Genomic DNA, 17,332 nt, shown 5'->3' on the forward strand with positions numbered 1-17,332 from the left:
TTCACTTTCTACCCCTCTCTCCTTCTCTGCCTCTCACCCCTCCCCCCTGCAATAATGAGCTTCTCTGTGCCTGACTGAACGCACACACATACTGTAGAGACATTCACCAGAGTGACAGCAGGTTTCTGAGTTCTTTTTTAAATTTTCTTTAATTCATAGAAGCTTGTATACATTTTTTATTTGCAGCACTTGCTCAGAATGATTAGATCTCTGTGTGAAAAAAAGTTTTAAAGAGTTTGGACGCTGCACTTTAAAGATATAAAAATATTTTTACTATATCTTTAAAAAATCACCACGTCCACACCGTTCAAGATATCCAAAATCCGGTCGCAATTTAACATCTTCAGAATATTCTCTTTATGTTAAAAAAGTTTGGTGTGAACAGCTGGTTGTTCTTAGAAGTAGTGTGCATTTGTTTACAGCCTGATTTTTCCAAAAATCCACATTCAAATCAAAATAGCCGGCTTCCTGTTGGTCTTAGCTAATGAGTTTGATTTAGAAAGTTGTCCAAATTGATGAGATTAATATATGTACAGAGTTTGGTGACTGTAGGAAAAACTAACCCCCCAACTTTTGTCAAAAGATGGCGCTATAGAGTGCCTGCTCCACGCCCATTTATGACCCTTTGCCAGTGTCTAACTATCATAAATATTGATGTGTGTGTTGACTTTCATGAAATTCTAAGCATGTTAACTGCCTCGAAAAGACAGGAATCTAATGTTAAAGTTTGACATGTTGCCATGGCAACAGCATTCGATTTATCATCGACCCCTTTACATATTCTTATCGGCCGTGTTTTGACATGATTTTGATGAAGTTTAAAGAAAATCGAGTAAAATTAAGAGGCTGATTTCAAAGCATTTTGAAAATGACACACTTCCTGCTGCCAGTTGGTGGCGCTATAACTTTGACTCATAATAGTCACATTTATGGAATCGGCATCATACAACGAACAAACTGGTGAAGTTTCATCAGAATCAGGCAATGTGGTCAACAGTTATTAGACACTTCCTGTTTCTCATTTCTCGCCATAACTTTGTCGCCTTGCCACGGCCAAACCGTTCGAGATATCAAAAATCTCCTCGCAATTTAGCGTCCCCAATGTCTTGAGATCATGCTGACCGAGTTTGGTGACAATCCCATGGAATTCCTGGGAGGAGTACGTTAAATTCCAGAGCATGCGCTTTTTAAACAGCCCTAAATATCTCACTTCCTGTCAGGTGGAGCCTATGACATAGAGTACAAAAGTTGTTTGGCTCAGTGAGATCTATATGTGTACAGAGTTTCATATCAATACGTGCAAGTATGTGTGCGCAGTACATCAAGTTTTCAAACTGTGTTCCAGGGGGCGCTGTAGAGGCCCTGAACCACGCCCGGGTCCCAGCCTCTGTGGCGTCCTGATGGCCGCAGATTCCGACGTGTGTGCAAATTTTCAAGAGTTTTTGAGTATGTTAAGGCCCCCAAAAGTGCCCGGAAGGTTGAAAAAAAGAAAAAAAAAAAAAAAAAAAAAAAAAAAATAATAACCCTTAGAAGAACAATAGGGCCTTCGCCCTTTTGGGCTCGGGCCCTAATAAGAATCCTTAGAAGAACAATAGGGCCTTCGCCCTTTTGGGCTCGGGCCCTAATAATAATAAACGAAGCAGATCCAATAGGGTCCTCACACCATCGGTGCTCGGGCCCTAATAATAATAATAATAATAATAATAATAATAATAAACGAAGCAGATCCAATAGGGTCCTCACACCATCGGTGCTCGGGCCCTAATAATAATAATAATAATAATAATAATAATAATAATAAACGGAGCAGATTCAATAGGGTCCTCACACCATCGGTGCTCGGGCCCTAATAATAAACGAAGCAGATCCAATAGGGTCCTCACACCATCGGTGCTCGGGCCCTAATAAACAACTATCACTAAACTAAAAAAAACCACAGCTGTGGATCATTCAGGTAACAACACAGTATTAACAATCAAGGGGGTGTAAACTTTTGAACCGGGTAATTTTTATAAATTCAACTATTATTTTCTCTTGTAAATGTGTAAATATGTAAATGTCTTTCATGTGAAATATCTTATTCAGGTCAGTACTAAATAAAAAACAACATGCATTTTGTATAATCGCTCTTATTTTGGTAAAATAAATTAACTTTTGACCTCAACTGTATGACCATTCAAAACTTTGGTCCAATAAGAAATACTGTTCTTTTAAACTTTCAGTTCTTTAAAGAATTTGGAAAAATGAAAAGAAAAGAAAAGAAATGTAGTTTCTACAAAATATTAGGCAGCTTTCAACATAAGAATTTTTTCTTGAGCACCAAATCAGCATATTAGAATGATTTCTGAAGGATCATGTGACACTGAACACTGGAGGAATGATGCTGAAAAGGCTTTGCATCACAGAAATAAAGCACATTTTAAAATAGAAAAGTTATTTTAAACTTTAACAATATTTCACAATATGACTGTTTAACTGTATTTTTGATCAAATAAACGAGAAGAATAGTTTATGTATAATAAGGCACGACACAATATAATATAACCCAACTTCTAATTAGTGTATTATATTATAAAGATATCTTACTAATGCATTATTTATTTTGTAGCATTCCTAAAGCAGTTATGTTGCTGTTGTCCACACTTACATTAGACGGCGTTCCTCTCTGGTAGTTCTTAAATCGAGGAATATTCCGTATGCCCTCTTCTGTCTCCCGATTGTTCTTGATCTCTTCATCTGAAATTTCCTCTATCCTTCCACTTACTGTAACAGGCCCATCATGCCCTTGGGCAGCAGCTGCACTTAGTGTGCCGATGGACTGGCTTAATGTCACTTTCATAGGTATAACACTTTTTTCTTGAGACTGTGGTTGGCTGGCAGTGTCTGACATAGAGCTTGGTTCTGAGGTTTGGCTGGAGTCATGGACTGTTGGAGTCTGCGATTGGTCTGTTTTAGAGCTTGGTGATTTGCACTGGATATAAGTATCAATTTTTGGTTGAGGCAAGCAATCTTTGTTTTTGTTCTGGTCTTCAAGAAAGTCTTTACAGAAATGGTCCATTGCGTTGGTGGATGTCGCCCCCTGCTGGCAAACTGGTGACTCTTCATCTGTGGGTAGAAAAGCCATCAAAGTTTCAAACAGGAACGAAAAGTGCCTAAAGAGAAAATTACCTAGAATTACAGTATTCTCTTAACCTCTATGGTAAAGGGCAGTGAGGAAGCTGCAGCGGTCGCTGCCTTGAAAAATAGCCTTTTCAATTTCCATCTCCCTACGGGAAAGTGGCCGACTGTTTGAGAAACGCTGAGGACGGGACAGCAGCTCCGCATGTGCTGCCATTTTATCCCGGATGCCCTGCAGGCGCTCATTCCTCACCTCAGGTGCCACACAAACCCCTCTGTCCTGAGAAAATTACAAATTGGGTCATATTGCATTGAGTGACTTACAGATGACATTATCCACCCTTCGTAATTCACAATCCTTCATTTAAAAACTCATTTACATTTAGAATATGTCATGCTAAGCTTAAAGGATTAGTTCACTTTCAGAACAAAAATTTACAGATAATGTACTCACCCCCTTGTCATCCAAGATGTTCATGTCTTTCTGTCTTCAGTCGTAAAGAAATTATGCTTTTGGAGGAAAACATTTCAGGATTTCTCTCCATATAGTGGATATGTATGGTACCCCCAAGTTTGAACTTCCAAAATGCAGTTTAAATGCAGTTTCAAAGGGCTCTCAATGATCTCAGTCAAGGAAGAAGGGTCTTATCAATTTTCAAAACAAATTGACAATCGAAAAACTCCCATCTATTTTTCGTCTTTAACTTCTACATCGCTGTTTTACCTTTTTTTGTAAAGGGCGTTTGATCTTGTTTGTATGTTTACTTTGTGAACACTAGGTTGGGTACTTTTGCAGCAATGTAGGATGATTTTGAAGTTGGGGAAGAAAACGAGATGGGAGTTTTTTGACATATCCTAACTGTATAGACACGAATCACACCGACTATGTGAGCGTTTTGCAGAGACGAGACGAGCATTTGATGTTAAAAGTATATAAACTGTCAATTTGTAAAAAAAAAAATAATATGATCGTTTCGCTAGATAAGTCCCTTCTTCCTCAGCTGGGATCATTTAAAGCCCTTTGAAGCTGAGTTTTAACTGCAAGTTCAAACTTGGGGGCACCATACATATCCATTATATGGAGAGAAATCCTGAAATGTTTTCCTCAAAAAACATAATTTCTCTTTGACTGTAGAAGAAAGGCATTTTTGTTCTGGAAGTGAACGAGTCCTTTAAGATCCAAATTAAGATAAGTGTGATCAGACCTTCAAAGAGCTTTCTGGTTGATCCCTGCATCTCCACAGCTCTATTTCAGCATCTGTAAGACCCAGCTCTCTCAAAGCGGCCAGTTCCTGATCCCCATCCTGCAAGGCCTGGAACTGGGACAGACTCCTCACACCAGCTGCCTGTTCCCCAAAAGGCTTGTATACTGCTGCTGGAGCAAAGCATTTCTTCTTAGCGACACACCTATGACAAATAAATACGAAAATATGTGAATATATACACTTGAACAGTAAGGCTTTTAATCTTTTTTTTTTTTTTTTAAAGTGTCTTTTGCTCACCAAGCCTGCATTTATTTGATCCAAAGTACGGCAAAAACAGTAAAATGTATTTATTTATTTTACCATTTATTCATTACTCCAGTGACATTATCCTTCAGAAATCATTCTAATATTCTGTTTTGCTGCTCAAAAAAAACAAACTATAATTTCTATGATTAAAAGACATTTATCTAAAACAGAAATCTTTTGTAACATTGTAAAAGTCTTTATCATCACTTTTGATCAATTTAAAGCATCCTTGCTAAATAAAAGTTAGGCACATCAACCATAACTCCTTCAAAAACAGCCAGAAACTTTGGAGTTGTAATTAATGATCATCTGACTTTCTCAGGCCACATTGCTAAAACTGCCCGGTCCTGCAGATCTGCTTTATTGAACATCAGGAAGATCAGGCCCTTTCTTTTGGAACATGCTTCACAACTCAATGTTCAATCTCTTGTTCTGTTCAGGCTGAACTATTGCAACACTCTTTTGGCAGGTCTTCTAGCCAGTTCTATCAAACCTTTACAAGTAATCCAGAATGCAGCTGCAAGATTAATTTTTAATGAGCCGAAAAGAATGCACGTCACACCTCTCGTCGTCAATTTGCACTGGCTACCAATAGCTGCCAGCATAGAATTCAAGTCATTAATGTTTGCCTACAAAACCACCACTGGCTCATTACTTCAGACTTATGTGCTCTCTAGAAGCTTGCGTTCTGCAAGTGAGCGGCGCATTATTGTGCCATCCCAAAGAGACACAAAATCACTTTCACAGACTTTTACATTAAATGTACCCTTCTTGGTGGAATGACCTGCCCAACTCAATCTGAACAGCTGAGTCCTTAGCCAATCAGCATATTAGAATGATTTCTGAAGAATCATGTAACACTGTAGACTGGAGTAATGTTGCTTTGATCACAGGAATAAAATACATTTTAAATGTACAGTTATATAGTTTTAGGAGTTCATTTTTAGTCTATCTCCTATCCTAAAAAAGTCTGTCTGGCAAAGACGGACTAAAAATTAACTCCCAAAACGTACTGCCAGATTCTGGAAGATAAATTCTTCAAGTGGTACAAGATAATGTGACGCTGGTCATTCAAAAACAGTATTCACGTGTTTTACAACACTTCAGCATGTTACTCTTATAAAGTGAGGATCATTTTTTTTAGGATTTTTTACCCATGCAAAGGCAAAGAACCTGACACATTCCACTTCTGGAGACTCCAGGTGTATTGCAGTTCTGGAAAATAGTGCCACTGCAGAATAAATAGTTCCTGACTGTTTCAAACCTAATTCTTAACCTTAATTCTTCATTTTTTTTGCAGTTACATGTGTCTTTTCTTCTCTACCTGTTTTTTCTGACCATGCAGACCCAGTGAGCATTTCACTGTCCAATGGTCATGCCTCAACTTTGCAAATTCTAGTATTGCATTAGAATTGCATCCTTCTCATGGGCATTTCATGTTTTTTTTTTATTTTCAGTCTGAGTTAAATTTGACTCATTGTATCTGTAAAAGAAAACATGCCTAATAATTACGCGCATCTGAATATAAGGAGTTTTTCACTTCCAGCCTTCATGGACAATTATATATCACTTATAAATGATTACATACAAAATCAATAGTAGTTATTAAGATTAATGTGGTTTGGAATTGGTAAAATGTGCTTGGTAAAAAAAATATGACCAGAATATCAACATGCCTAATAATTATGCACACACTGTGTATGCACAATAAACAATAATTATTTAAATATATTAATAAACAAATATTAACCAGTTTACATAAAAAAACATAATTCCATTATTTCATACAACAACCAACACACACCAACATCTAACCAGGGATCATCAAATCTGGACCTCGAGATCCATTTTCCTGCAGAGTTTAGCTCTTACCCTAATCAAACACACCTGAGCATGCTAATCAAGGTCTTCAGGATCATTAGAGAATAACAGGTAGGTGAGTGTGATCAGGGTTGGAGCTAAACTCTGCAGCGCATTGGACCTCCAGGGTAAGATTTGGGGAACCATGATCTAAACCAACTTACTGAAATGTGTGTGCACCAGATAAAAATTAATTAAAAATCCATCACAATTCTTGGTAATAGTTAACTGACCGGTCAATGTTTACATCTGTATCTAGTTGCTGTAGCAGCAGATTGTGTAGTTGTCTTTGGCCCTCTGTTTCTTGTTCTTCAGGGATGGGCACATCATTGCAGGCATGACGAGTAATCCTGGAAAAAAATAAAATAAAATCTGTCAACTGTTTTTCACATTTTCATCCAAAATACAATTAACTTTAAATTCTTTCCTCCCCAAATGCATCCATATTTTTCATTTGCTTTTGTTAATTCTTTGTCAATTTAATTTATCCAGCCAGCATTAATTAAAGACAGTACATCCATGACATCATACTAATTTCTGGTGTTTTCTTGCAATCACTGCACTCTTGTGTTCATAAGGTATAGTAAATGTCCAATACAAAACCAGTCATTTTGATTAAGAACTGAGAATCATCATACACCAGTTAAATAAATAAGCTTTCCATTGATGTATGGTTTATTAGGATAGGACCCTATTTGGCCGAGATATAACTTTTTAAAAATCTGAAATCTAAGGGTGCAAAAAAAGTTTAATAAATAAATTAAAAATTGAGAAAATCAACTGAAAAGTTGCCCAAATTAAGTTTTTAGCAATGCATATTGCTAATCAACAATTAAGTTTTGTTATATTCACGGAAGAAAATGTACAAAACATCTTCATGGAACATGATCTTTACTTGATATCCTAATGATTTTTGGCATAAAAGAAAAATCTGTAATTTTGACCCAGACAATGTATTTTTGGCTATTGCTACAAATATGCCTGTGCTACTTAAGACTGGTTTTGTGGTTCAGGGTCACATTCAACATTAAATAATTACATATAGGTAGAAAAAAAAACGTCAGGCACGTTTAACCACATTGCGCAAATGTGAGTGTTTGTCTTCATCGATAAACCTTCACAGCTACATCGTAATCAGCTGGTGATGTGATTAGCTTCATAAACACGAGACATCAGCTCTTTTTATATGAAACTGAAGAAATACGTCTCCCCATATCAGAATGCAGTCTTAGTTTAATATGCAAGTAGTTTCAGATTAAAATCAAACATTAAAACACCTTCCAATCCTGCCTTACCGCTTCATGTTTACACTATAACCGCACTTCCTGTTTTGAACAGGAAGAACGCTTCGGCTTCAGGATCATGGGAGATGTAGTTCAACTGAAAGGACAAGCGAAGCGTCTAACTGCTTTGCAATTAGCGTAACTATATCATTTAAGACTTTATATGCGGTAATAAACTGAGAAGGTCGTTCAAGTTATATTGAGTTTAAACTTTATTAGTTGATTGTCAGTTCTCAAACAAAAATACATCAGCCTCACCAAACACAACTCTTTAGTTTTACAAACACAGAAACTAAGGTAAACATTTTAGGATTTAAAGAGACAATTTTACAACAAAACAAGACTTCCCTTGCGGTTTCAGTCTTTTCCAAAGAGAAATTGTTACTGTACCTTATGTTTTGTCTGATTAGAAATATCATCTTAGAAATACAATTAAAGAAGTACTTATAAGCTCATTCACAGATTTTATCAAGCAAATTATTATTTACCAAAATTTGAAAAAGCAATACATTTCAATTATTATTATTATTATTACTTATTTTAGCACTGTACATACTCAAGTTACAATATGGTGTAAGATCCAAAAATTTATTAGCGAAAATATCCAGTGTTTAAGACCTTGTTCAATCTTATGGGAAAATGTCTCTGGCTTTAATACTGACTATCCTGACCAAGAGGAACAGTACTTTTACTTAATTAACTTACTTATTCTATTGACCACATTTCACATTCATAAGTGTAAATTTAATAATAAATTTTTTTTTTATGGTTTTGTTGACTGAAAGATGTATTTATATCGACAGTATTTGAGACTCTGAATAAGAAAGCTTTAAGAGGAGACACTATTTTTTCATGCGCCTGTCAAGTTTGAGATTTTGGGCTTTTTGGTGTTTCATAAAGTGTTTTTTTTTTTCAGACTATTGGAAAGAAAACACCCAAAAAACAATGTTAAGTGTTTCTTTTATAGCACTTTATCTATTTATGTCAACAGATTTAAATTATAATCCATATTTTTAAAGGCCATTTTCTCAAAAAAAGCCAGAAATCTCCACTTCAGTAGCTCTTATACACACCAAACATTTCATTTTTATTCCTGTCTATATTCTGAAGGTTTTTACAGAGGGATTTGTTCATATATAATTTGCTTGATTTTATGCAACATTTTATTCCCCCCAAAATGGTAAAAAAATACATTATTTTCTGTCTGTTCTAAATCTTTTCTTAATTATAGAGTGACAAAATGAGATGCCGAAAATCCTCTCTGTAAAAACATTTGACTCTAATATGTCAAAAAAATAAATAAAATTAAACAAGAATTTTGAAACTAACTTCATCCAGTGTTTATTTTTGTACTAAGAATGTATGCAAATTAGCACACATTTCATTAAATATTGCCTCATTTGCATATTTAAACCTAACATTTTGGAAAACCTGTAATAGAAAAAATGCTTGCAATTATCGATGTAATCAATTAACCGGGTAAGTAAGCTGATAACTATTTGTATTTTTTTTTTACCCTATTCACCTGTAGTGTCTCACCTTAAGAACTTTTAAAGTTTTTTATACTTTCCTCCCCCTGGAAACTTTTTTTGTTATTTATCTTTCTATATTTTCCTTTTCTTATTTGTGATAACATGTTATTGCTCTTTGAATAATAAATGAATAAAACATGTCACCCTAGCAGCCCCATTTATGAAAACTAAGCTGCCAAAACAGGTCACCCAGAAACTGTCGTGGTATTGACGTCACAGCCATGAGCTAATTAACATATGATCGCCCACATTTATGGCCTGCCCAGTCATGGAGAAACTATAAGAAGGTTAATGTTATTTCTGAGGATCAGAAGAACGCAGTATTATTGTCTTTTATTTCTAGATGTGGGGGAAATCCATCAAACGCTGTGTCTTTCCAGGTTGTAGGATCGAGCCTGTGTCTCTGCACAGCCTCCCAAAGGATCCCAGCATCAGAAACGAATGGCTGAAGTTTCTCTATACCGACGTTCCTGATCGTTTCAGTCCCACATTAACAGTCTGTTCAGCGCATTTCAGTCCGGACTCGTTTGTGAACTTGTCACAATTTAATGCAGGCTATGCAAGTAAACTCTTACTGAAAGAAGGGAGAGTGCCGACTATATTTGACCCGACGCCACACCCGCAATCTGTAAGTAAAACGGCTTACTTTTTTTACACGTGAAAAAGTTGGCTGATGATAATAGGTGTAATTTGCATACAGAAACCGCACACTGTAAGGCTCTTTGCTCCTTATCACTTCATGTTTCCCATTGCACTGTTAACTTCCGGTTTCAATAGGAAGTGAGTGTAGGTGAAACGGATTTTGGGAAACGTAGTTAACGGTAAAACATTTGAGATGACAGTTTTAAATCTGACCTAGTTATCATCACTATATCGAACTATATCGTTAATTACTTTTAAATGTATGCCTATATAAATAAATATAATATTTTATATATTAATGTTGCTCAAATTCACAAAAATAGCTTTTAAAGGACAACAAAGTCCTACAATGTTATGAATTTGCTTCTTGGCTTTTTTTTGTGCCCTTAAGCACTGTGCCTGACTCATTAATAAATAAATGTAATATGCCTGACACATCTTGATTTGACTTCACAGCCAAGACAATATTAACACATGACCGTCCATATACGTTATTTGTGGGGGATGTTTATCAAACATTGTGCTATTCCCAGCTGTAGGATAGCATCTGCATCTCTGTATTGCCTTCCAAAGGATCCCAAGCTGTATGGAGGCTTCAGTTTAGGTTGAAAGGATTATGGGAAATGTAGTTTTAATCGGGAAAATACAGAGCCTTGCGAAATTATTCATACCCCTTCATTTTTTCACATTTTGTTATGTTGCTGCCTTATGTTAAACTACTTTAAATGACTTTTTTCCCACATCAATCTACACTCCCTACTCCATAATGGCAAAGCAAAAAATAGGTTTTTAACATTTGCGAAAATTTATTCAAAATAAAAAACTGAAAAGATCCCGTTGCATAAGTATTCGTACCCTTTTCTGGGACACTCGAAATTTAGCTCAGGAGCATTCATTTTGCTTTTAGATGTTACTACACTTCGAGTGGAGTTAAACTGTGGCAAATTCATTTGAATGAGTATGATTTAGAAAGGCACACACCTCTCAGAAAAGGTCTAACAGCTGAAAATGCATATCAGAGCAAAAACCAAGATGACTGCCTGTAGAGCTCAGTGACAGACTTAAGGCAGTGATCTTTATGTATTGTTTTAGTTTAACTTTATCTTTTACTTATACTGTTTGAAAACTATGACTGCCAGTGGAATAAAATAATTATTGTTAATCTCCTCAATTCCACAGATGCAGACTAAAACTGTAACCACATCAAGTTCAGCGAGTGTTCATTTTTTTTTTTTTTTTTCAAATATCCTTAAATGGTCCATTGGACCCCAGATTGAAAACTCTTGCTATACAACGTGTCATCAGTCGGCCATTTTGGTGGCACTGAATGCAAACAATGCCACTGAACTGAACGAAACTCAGATATTTTGATGATTATTGCTGTTGAAAATGGTCAATTACTGTCATGTTTTGGGCTGTACTAATCAGCTGGACCAAACGTTATAACAAATCAAGGGAAAGTGTGCAAAAAACTGAATCAGGATTTTCAGGGCAAGAATCTTGACAACATTCGTGTTTGTTCTTATAATTTCTGGCCAGGTAGATTAAACATTAGGCTAATATCTTAATTAAATGCAGAATATGTAAGATTTTTTTTTATTAAAAAACCACTAGAACAGTGTTATATAATTTCCTGACTTGTGTACTTACATTTAGGGTTGTCACGATACCATAAAAATGACTTACGATACTATACCAGCTGAAGTATCACAATACCAAGTAGTATCACGATACCATGCAGTATTCTGTTAATTTAAAATTCAATTCTACAAAATGAATAAATTCATAAATAAAAAGATGTAAATGAAAACAGGCAAGATTTTTCTCTTCATTAATGTGAATGAATGACTGGCTATTGTTATCCATGAAATCATGTAAACAAAACTCATCTGAGCATTGCACAGAAGCTTCATGAAGTGACATTTAGATGTGGTATTTATACATTTAGACTCTACTTATAATTACATAATGTTATAAGATTAATATTTTAAATACAAAACTCTGAATATAGAAATATGTTGGAAAAGAATGTAATGTGATGGGAAACTTAAAACAGCTACCAGGTGGCAGCAATGTTCATGATCGAATCATTCAAACGATTCTTTCAAAACGTCTGAATCATTCAGGAGTGAATCAAATGACTCGTTTTTATGAATGGCTTAGTGAATCAGTGATTCGCCCAAACCAACGCGAATTCAGATTCGAACACAGAAACGAAACAAAAACATCTTGCTTGGGTCATATTGCTGAACTGTCACGAGCATTTTTGCTGCCATCTTAAAATTTCCAAGTAAGCAGGTTGTATATTAAAACGTATTCATTTATAATGTTAAAATACACACACACACACACACATATATATATAATGATTGATAAGAACCAAGTGCAAAACCACCATGTTAATGAATGGAATTGCATTCGTGATTGCAAAGATGTTTACAGAAACGAATTATTACACTTGTTCTAAAGTGGGCAAATAAATAAAAATACGAAAATTCTTTCTAGTAAAATATTTTCATGTTTAATAATTGATTCTTGGGCTGCTATTTTTTAAATAACATCAGACGGTCTGAATCACGCCCTCTCTTCTGAAACTGCAGCGTGAACAACGACATGCGCGTGCAGCTGCTCATTTCAACTGAACTGAAGCGTCGGGAAACACTGAATAGCACATAAAGCGTATACACAGCCTGTACTACACAAAGCACAGCAGAAAGACATTTTGGCAATCAACTTAATGTTTCTGCTGGCGTGCATGAACGTTTTAAACCGTGTTCCTGCCGTGCAGACAACATATATTAAGGTGCTACCGTATGGACGATACTACCGTTTCAAAAATGCAATGGCACCGCGAGTATTTGTAAGCTTTAGTATCGCGATACTACCGTAGTACCGGTATACCGTGCAACCCTACTTACATTATCCCAAATGTTTAGAAGAATGTTTAGAAAGAAATAAGCAATTTTAACTAGCGTAACGGACCATGTCATTGCGCCACCTGGGGGGTGTTCCATAAACCAAGTTTACCAAATAAGTCAGGCTTATTTCAGTTAGTCTGACTTATTTTGAGCCAAATCAAGTGACAATAAATCAGACTAACTGAAATAAGCCTGACTTATTTGGAACACCCCCCAGGATATGATGTCATCCACTTTCAAGTTTTTATTTTGTAGAAACCCTGTATGTTATGCATTTTATTAGACAGGTGGCGAACGCACAGAGTAGCATTATAACAGAACTTTTGTTTTATCTATGATAAAACAGTGCTGCTCTTCCTACATATGCATAAGCTGTGTATCATGGTCATCCTTCATTAGCAATCGCTCATTTTGCTTCGTACCACAGTGACCTTAAAGTGCATATTGCAGGTTAGAGACTCCGGTGAATTGATGAATAGAAAAATAATGTAGGAACCAGATTTTCTTTAAAATATACTTCAAAATAAGCTATTAAGGCTTCTAGAGACGTTTTTGTGAGAGAATTTTACTTCCGCATCTGAAAAACGGGCAAACCGGTAGTGACGTAACGAGAGGGAGAGCGGTCAATGTAAACCATAGGAAAACAATGGATCGCAATGACTGTTCGGACGCAGAGAACATTTAAAATGTTTATTTACACTTGTATGACGAACCACACACACAAATATGAGCCTGATATGTGGCCCAGAGAGCAGGGACATGCCAGGATTAAACAGAACAGCGGTCAGAGGAGACAAATTAAGTTGTGGTGTGAGGAGAACAGGGCAGGTGTCTGTGAGAGATCAGTGTTAGCTGACGATATCTAATCGGGCAAAATCATAGCATTTGTCATCTAAAAGTATTGAATTCTACTTACCAGTAACACAAACGAATGATCGTTGATCAAGCGTGTCATACTCATTAATATCCGACGCAAAAGTTACGTGATTGGACTATTGCAACGCTCTTTACGCTGGAATCAACCAGTTTTCATTATCTCGGCTACAGTTAGTGCAGAATGCTGCTGCTCGTTTTCTGACAGGGGTAAAAAAGAGGGAGCACATCACCCCTGTGTTAGCTTCACTCCACTGGTTACCTGTTAAGTTTAGAATTGATTTTAAAGTTTTAGTTTTTGTTTTTAAAGCACTTCATGGTCTTGCCCCCACTTACATTTCAGATCTCCTCCATTGCTATTCCCCTGTTAGAACGCTTAGATCATCCTCCCAGTTGTTATTGACTGTCCCAAAATCTCGGTTAAAATCTAAAGGGAACAGGGCTTTTTCGGTTCATGGTCCTATGCTCTGGAATTCTTTGCCCTTATCTATCAGATCATCCCCTACATTATCTTATTTTAAATCGTCTCTTAAAACCTATCTTTTTTCTCAGGCTTTTGTTTAATTTGAAGATATTATGTTGTATCTCTATTGTCTTGTGATGTTTGCATTTCTTATTTATTTTTCAATGATTTTATATTCTATTTGTCTTAATGCTTTGTTAGTTGATTTTTGGTTGTGCAGCACCTTGGTCAGCACTCGTTGCTTTTAAGGTGCTATATAAATAAACTTGACCTTGACCTTGACCTTGTGATATAGCGGGTTTTTATTACCGCGCGCGCGCGAGAGAGAGAGAGATAAACACCTTTTTGTTTCATTATATGCTTATATGGGAAATACCCCCAAACTTGATGTGCTGTCTCTGACTCTGCATCCAGGCTTTGAGGCTTGCTGTCTGAAATCAAAATAGGTTCTACATACAGCTTAAATGCATCTCCAGGCCAGCAGACATGAGTAAGTTTATGGTAGATCATTTATTACTCTGAGCTAAATACTTGTACGTACAAATAAACAGTAAAATTTAATCTCAATTACAGTTTGACTATATTTAGGTGACAAATACATGTACAGTAAAACTTTTTGATGCCATTGGTATAAGACAATTAATATTGACAGCATACAGTCAAGTTGTCTGCTGGTATTCATCAGGAAGCCCTTACCTGCATGTGTTGTGTCAGCTATTAGACAGTTTACAGAGGAAGGATTACTTTATAAAGGTTTTGAATGGCCCCATTTTGGTGACAAACAATAAAAAATAATCACAATCACAAATTGTCTTACTGTATACATTTTTTATATGAAGTGTACAACATATATATCAAGCAGATCTGCATTTGGGGCTAATTCAATTCAGTTTCATTTATACAGCAATAAATCATAAATATTATTTCATAGTACTGTTAATACCCAACTTAAAACACAACATTGCAACTGTTAATATATACATGTAGATGTACAAAACATATACTACTGAAAGAAAAATATTTTCAGTGTGGGTATCACACTAATGTGTTATTTTAGAGGTGGTTAATAACAGCTGGCTCCACTGCTTCAGATCTTCACACAGCCTCATGTCTTGCAATGTCTCCCAAAGCCCTATAAACACAACACATGACAATAAATTACAAATTAGCTGTGCAAACAATGTGACCAAGCTGTAACTAGACTTGATGATTATTATATTAACAAACTGAGGGTAACTGACCAGTAATGCCTTCTCCTACCGTTTTTACACGGTTCTTAAAATGATATTGCTAATGCTTACAAGCTAGCTACGGTGCTTTACAAAAACTTTTACACATCTCGTTGTCTCATTATTTAAATAAATATGTTCACGGATTTGGTATTTAGGAGAAGTTATGAGAAGAAAAACAAACTTACGGTGCAGTTCACGTTTTCGTCGAGCTGCATCTCTGACGGCTTCGGACGAACCACAGTCTGACAGCGGACCCGATGAAGCTGCTGTGTGCACCGAAGGAACTGTACCGGCTCTGAGCCTCACTTGGTTCTTGCTTCAGCATCTCATGTTGAATTGCATCATATCGCCGGGATGATAATCCTCCAGAGTAAAGTGAACGCGTTTTTCGAAGCAGATGCATTAGTATAGGCCAGTCACTTCATCCGCACAAACGCACCCATATACGGAAGATAGCACCGTTCTTTTTATTGTAAGTAAACCCGTGGACACGATGTCCTGACAGGCTGGAGTTTGTGCAGCCTCCATAAACACAATAATTTACCATGACGACGATCAATTGAAATAAAAAATAACTACTGAAAACACACTAACTCACGACTGCTCCTACTGAATAGCAACAGAGCTTGGCGAACGACTCCCTCTCGTGACGTCATATGACGCGGTGTGGAAAAAAAAGTTGTTTTTGAGAGCGGTCAAGGAAACCGTCACTTTGTCTTCTAAATTTGTGCCCTTAGGTCTTGTAAAATATTTTCTAATAGTGCATTAACGGTTCGTATAGTATTTTCATTCACGAATATATGTTTATCTCGAATTTTTTTTAACCTGCAATATGCACTTTAAAGGTCATCGCTCACTGAGTACGAAATTTCACATTGTCAGAATTTTTTTGGACATAAAATAAATACAAATTATACGATAAATATGAGTAGTTTACACACTGCCTCCGAAACTTTCGTCTGTCATAAATCGGATCAGGTTCGATTTTCTGCGTTTTCTCATCCGTAAAAAGCATTTTGATAGGAAAGGATGACGAATGTGAGAAAACCGAAAAAACGCATATAAATTTCGGACTCAGTGTGCAATGACCTTTAGTCTTTAATACATTAGCTCATCCATCCATTAGCTCATCTCCCATTATTCCACACTCTTTCATGGACTCACCAAATTTGCCTTTGGTTCTTTGTTTGTTTTGAAAATGCGCCCTCTAGCAGCAAAAACTAACATATTGTACATATTGTGCCTATTAATTTTTAGTTTGTCAAAATATTGCTCCCTTTCCTGCTTACTAAGTCCTTCTCTATATGATTTAGCATCTTCCACACATTTTGTCAGGAGTTTAGACAGCATAAATTAGCAGAACAACGTATTCAGTAGTACATGAACTGTGCAATCCATGCTGTTGTTGACACGTGAGTATCGCCAATATATCTGACCAAATGTCAGCCACTTTACCACTAAAAGTACCACTAAAAAAGAATAAATATAAAAATATATATTTTTAATGAGGCTCTAAATAAAGTCTTTGTATGCTTTAGGTTACTTTAAAGGCATTTTTGGTTTCCAAGCCATAGCTAAGTAACATTCTACACTCAGTTACATGTCACAAGTCGAGGCAAACAATGAAAACACATATGGGGCATCATCTCTAGCTCCTGCAAAAAGACCACAATAGTTGAGCAGCTCCGAACATCCGGTGCAACTTGACGTCATTAGGTTAGGTGACACAGGGTGCGATGATGTTGATTCTGAGGTTCTATTATCATGGTGGCGCGTTGGGCGCCGCTGCTGGTTCGGGCTGCACACGCACACAGCGGCTGTGATTGACACAGTGAAGGGGTGGGGACGCAGGGTGGGGTCAGCAGCAGGGAGAGGCGGAGGAGAGACTCACAGCTCGAGCC

General features: G+C 36.5%; 1 protein-coding gene across 1 annotated transcript; it reads right to left on the reverse strand.

Annotated features, from left to right (window-relative positions):
- Positions 1-2,593: 2,593 nt before the first annotated feature.
- Positions 2,594-7,803, reverse strand: LOC141314570 (RNA-binding protein 41-like). The gene is made up of 5 exons (XM_073832659.1): positions 7,784-7,803; positions 6,722-6,838; positions 4,323-4,524; positions 3,193-3,397; positions 2,594-3,105 (listed from the first exon to the last, which is right to left on the reverse strand). Exons 1-5 carry the CDS (start codon positions 7,789-7,791, stop codon positions 2,594-2,596), a joined length of 1,044 nt encoding a protein of 347 aa, XP_073688760.1. The 5' UTR covers positions 7,792-7,803.
- Between the last annotated feature and the right edge of the window lie 9,529 nt (positions 7,804-17,332).

The sequence above is a fragment of the Garra rufa genome, unplaced genomic scaffold (assembly GCF_049309525.1).
Source record: "Garra rufa unplaced genomic scaffold, GarRuf1.0 hap1_unplaced_010, whole genome shotgun sequence".
NCBI classification, from domain to species: Eukaryota; Metazoa; Chordata; class Actinopteri; order Cypriniformes; family Cyprinidae; genus Garra; species Garra rufa.